General features: G+C 35.4%; 1 protein-coding gene across 1 annotated transcript; it reads left to right on the forward strand.

The window, feature by feature from the left end:
* Positions 1-36: 36 nt before the first annotated feature.
* LOC121963331 (helicase SRCAP-like) lies at positions 37-3,611 on the forward strand (the record flags this gene model as incomplete). Its single annotated transcript, XM_042513630.1, has 5 exons — positions 37-338; positions 1,203-1,429; positions 2,190-2,367; positions 3,101-3,237; positions 3,352-3,611. Coding segments are annotated over exons 1-5 (971 nt in total), but the record flags the coding sequence as incomplete, so codon positions are not given.
* Between the last annotated feature and the right edge of the window lie 118 nt (positions 3,612-3,729).

Below are 3,729 nucleotides of genomic sequence, written 5' to 3' on the forward strand. Positions count from 1 at the left end.
TCTGAATAATCTCTGCATCATTCATCGTTTAATAACTCGTCCCTAGTTTCCCTTTTGCTGTTTTAATGTCGCCGTGTGCGCCCCATTCATTTTAATGCGTGATCTGTTTGTTAAAAACAGGAGCGGTAAACATCCACTCTGACATGTCTGTGCTCCCCTTGTAGGCGACATGAGTGTCGAGGAGCTGCTGGAGAAGTACAAAGGAGCGTATGCCTCCGACTTTGAGGCGCCGTCTGCATCTGGCTCTAAAGAAAGCTCTGATTCGGAGGTGTCGGGGGACGAGGAGGAGGAGACCGAAGAAGATGAGAGTGATGTGGAAAGCAACACTTCCTCCTCAGGTAAGAAACCAACTCACAGGGGATCAAAATAAGCTCGTATAAATTGTTTATCTGCTCCCATTCGAAAAAGGTGTTGCATCATTTATATTTCTGTCTGCATAGTGATTATTTAACTGTTTTTAACACACGCTGCTTATTTTTTCTTGTTTTAAGGTAAATAAACAAATATATACAAACCAATAAATAGATGTTTAACAAAGACAATTTATGTAGATAAATGAAAACAGATGGAAAGTTCATAAATCCTTCAAAATTCGTAGGTTAATAAATAGAATAATTTCATTTACCTTTACACATTCGATATAATTGTGAGCAAGCAGGTGAGACAAATAGAGAAAAAGAAAAAAAAGAATAAGCAAGAAATTAGTAAAAAGAAAATTACTTGAAAAACCCAAAACAAACATGCAAACAAAATACACAAGAAAGTTGAAAAAAGCAAAACAAATAAGGAAATTACCTGAAAAAGTGCTTAAAAATTAAAAATTCTGTAAAATGATTTTAAATATTTAATTGCGACAATTCTAAATGTAGTTCTCTTGACATTTTACCCTCACTTATAACAGCATAATCATTTTCTAAATCTACTTACTGACTTTTGCCCCCATGTTTCTGAAAGAAATCAAACTAAATTTCCTCAGATTTTGTAGGTTTAAAAACGTGTGAATGCAGCTCAAGAAAAGTGATGACAATCCAGTTTTCAAAGGGTTAATCCATGTCTCCCATCTTTATTTAAATATATGTACTTGGTTTCTATTTCTCATCGTAATCTCCATTTCATATATTTAATTCACAAGATATCTCCATTTATTATTATTTGTCATTTTTTAACTAATTTCTTGGTGAATTTGATCTTTCAAAATTCAGATTCACCCGCAGACAGTGCAGACGAAGATGACAGTGAGAAGGACGAGGAGGAGAGTGAGGAAGATGATGATGATGACGACTGTGGAGATGAAGGGATGGAGGTCTTGTTGAAGGAGGGAGACAATAGTCCACCTTCCTCCAGCTCGCGGCCGAAGAAAGAGATCAGCCACATCGCTGCTACAGCAGAGAGCCTGCAGCCTAAAGGCTACACTCTGGCGACCACAAAGGTCAGTCATGAATACTAAGAAGAATATTTATTTATCATTTCTAGTGACAAAAGAAAATTTCAAAGCTCTCCTTTTATGAGGAGAATCTCAGAAAAAGACCAAGAAGAAAGACTGACCTCTGTATGGAGGACTGAAACTGACAAAATCAAAAATAAATAAATGTGTCAATAAATAAATGAAAATGCTAAAAATGACAATATTTATTTAATTTTCTATTTTATTTATCAATTAATTCATTTTACCATTTAATTTTCCATTTTCCACTTTGCGTATATTATATTTCCCAATTAAATGGGAAATTAAATAAATATTGTCATTTTTGGCATTTTCATTTATTTATCGACACATGTATTTATTTATTTATTGATTTTTGATTTTGTCAGTTTCAGTCCTCCATACAAGTGCACCTCTGAACAGTATTTATACAGTTATAAACTTTTTAAAAATTTTTAACATAGAAAACAACAAAAGTAAAAATAATAAAACACAACAGTACACCGACGCCGACCCCAATCACATGTCACATTATAACAGGCCTTAGAAAATGTTCTGAAAAAGAAGATAAAGAAATAGTTCAGGAGAAAAAAGAGACATAATAAAAGAAATTTATTTATTTTTTTTGCATTTTTGCTACTGAAACCTCCATGTATGTGCGTGTGTATTTAGTGTGTTATATCCAGTAAAGACTGTCAGTCAGTGATTCAGAGAGAGAATGAGGAGGCTGTGAACCGTAATTTTCTCATCTTCGCTCGGACAAAAGGTGAAGACGCCGATCCCGTTCCTGCTTCACGGCACGTTACGAGAATACCAGCACATCGGACTGGACTGGCTGGTCACCATGTACGAGAAGAAGCTGAACGGCATCCTGGCCGATGAGATGGGTTTGGGAAAGACCATCCAGACTATCGCTCTGCTGGCTCACCTCGCCTGTGAGAAAGGTAACGAACATGATGCTTTTAGTACGATTTCTGCACACAGCAGCTCAGTGGTTAAGTTTGTTTTAGTAAATTTAAATTGAGTTGTTTTCATACAGTAATTCAGCTCATATGTTCCTTCTTTTATGTCTTTGTTGTATTTAAAGACGCTTGATGCTGGTTTCTTTTGGTATGGTTGTGGCAAAGAAACTTATTCTGCTTATGTGGAAGTCAGATTGTACACCAACATATGATATTTGGATGAGAATTGATGCATTTATTGTACTTGAAAAGGTTAAATTTCTCAAATAAAAACAAGGCTAAATCATTTGTTAGAATCTGGAGCCCAGTACCAGACTATCTCAAGGATAGTGGATTGTAATGGATCTATCACGGAGTCCAAGACCTTTTTATTTTATTTTTTAAATTTATTTTTTTTATTACGTGACAAATTATTTTAAATATTTATTCATTTATTTATTTATTTGCTGATTTCAGGTGATATTCTTGTAACTTTTTTCTAATGTCTTCTAATTTTTTTGTGGTTACTCACTGTTAAGTTGCTCATTGTTGTCTTTCAATGGTAAACGATGCCCAGCCCTGCGAACCTTTAATGAACAATAGAAAGTCAATTCATAAATTTGCACATATATTACTTTTGTATTACATACACATTTGTATTAAAAAAAGGTGGAAATGCACCGGATATAAACTGGATTCGTCCAGCTGCTGATATCTTGTCGTTTGACCTGTTCAGGTAACTGGGGCCCTCACCTCATCATCGTGCCCACCAGTGTGATGTTGAACTGGGAGATGGAGCTGAAACGCTGGTGTCCTGGATTTAAAATCCTCACTTACTTTGGCAGCCAAAAGGAGAGAAAGTTAAAGAGACAGGTAATGAGCTCATTGATTTTTAACGGGCTGATTTCTTTAGGTTATAGGTATCTGTAATCCTACAAAAACCCATTTTAATAATATTGATTGTCCTTTTTTTTTTTTTTTTTTTAGGGCTGGACGAAGCCTAACGCTTTCCACGTTTGCATCACTTCGTACAAGCTGGTGCTGCAGGATCATCAGGCATTTCGACGCAAATCTTGGCGCTACCTGATTCTGGACGAGGCTCAAAACATCAAGAACTTTAAGTCTCAGCGCTGGCAGAGTCTGCTGAACTTCAACAGGTCAGATGAGCTGCAGCTTCTTTTATTCTCAGAGGTAGAAATGCACATTTGTGCTGCTTCAAACCTGCAAAAAAAGACATATGCACTGAGGTTTTTACAGAAAATACAGAATTAGAAAAACTTTATTATTCTGTAGGGGAGAAATTGTGAAAAAAAAAGAAAACAAACATCACAAAAACTCAAAGAAAAAAAGAAATCTATAAAAATA

This window comes from Plectropomus leopardus, unplaced genomic scaffold (assembly GCF_008729295.1).
Source record: "Plectropomus leopardus isolate mb unplaced genomic scaffold, YSFRI_Pleo_2.0 unplaced_scaffold10900, whole genome shotgun sequence".
Lineage (NCBI taxonomy): Eukaryota > Metazoa > Chordata > Actinopteri > Perciformes > Serranidae > Plectropomus > Plectropomus leopardus.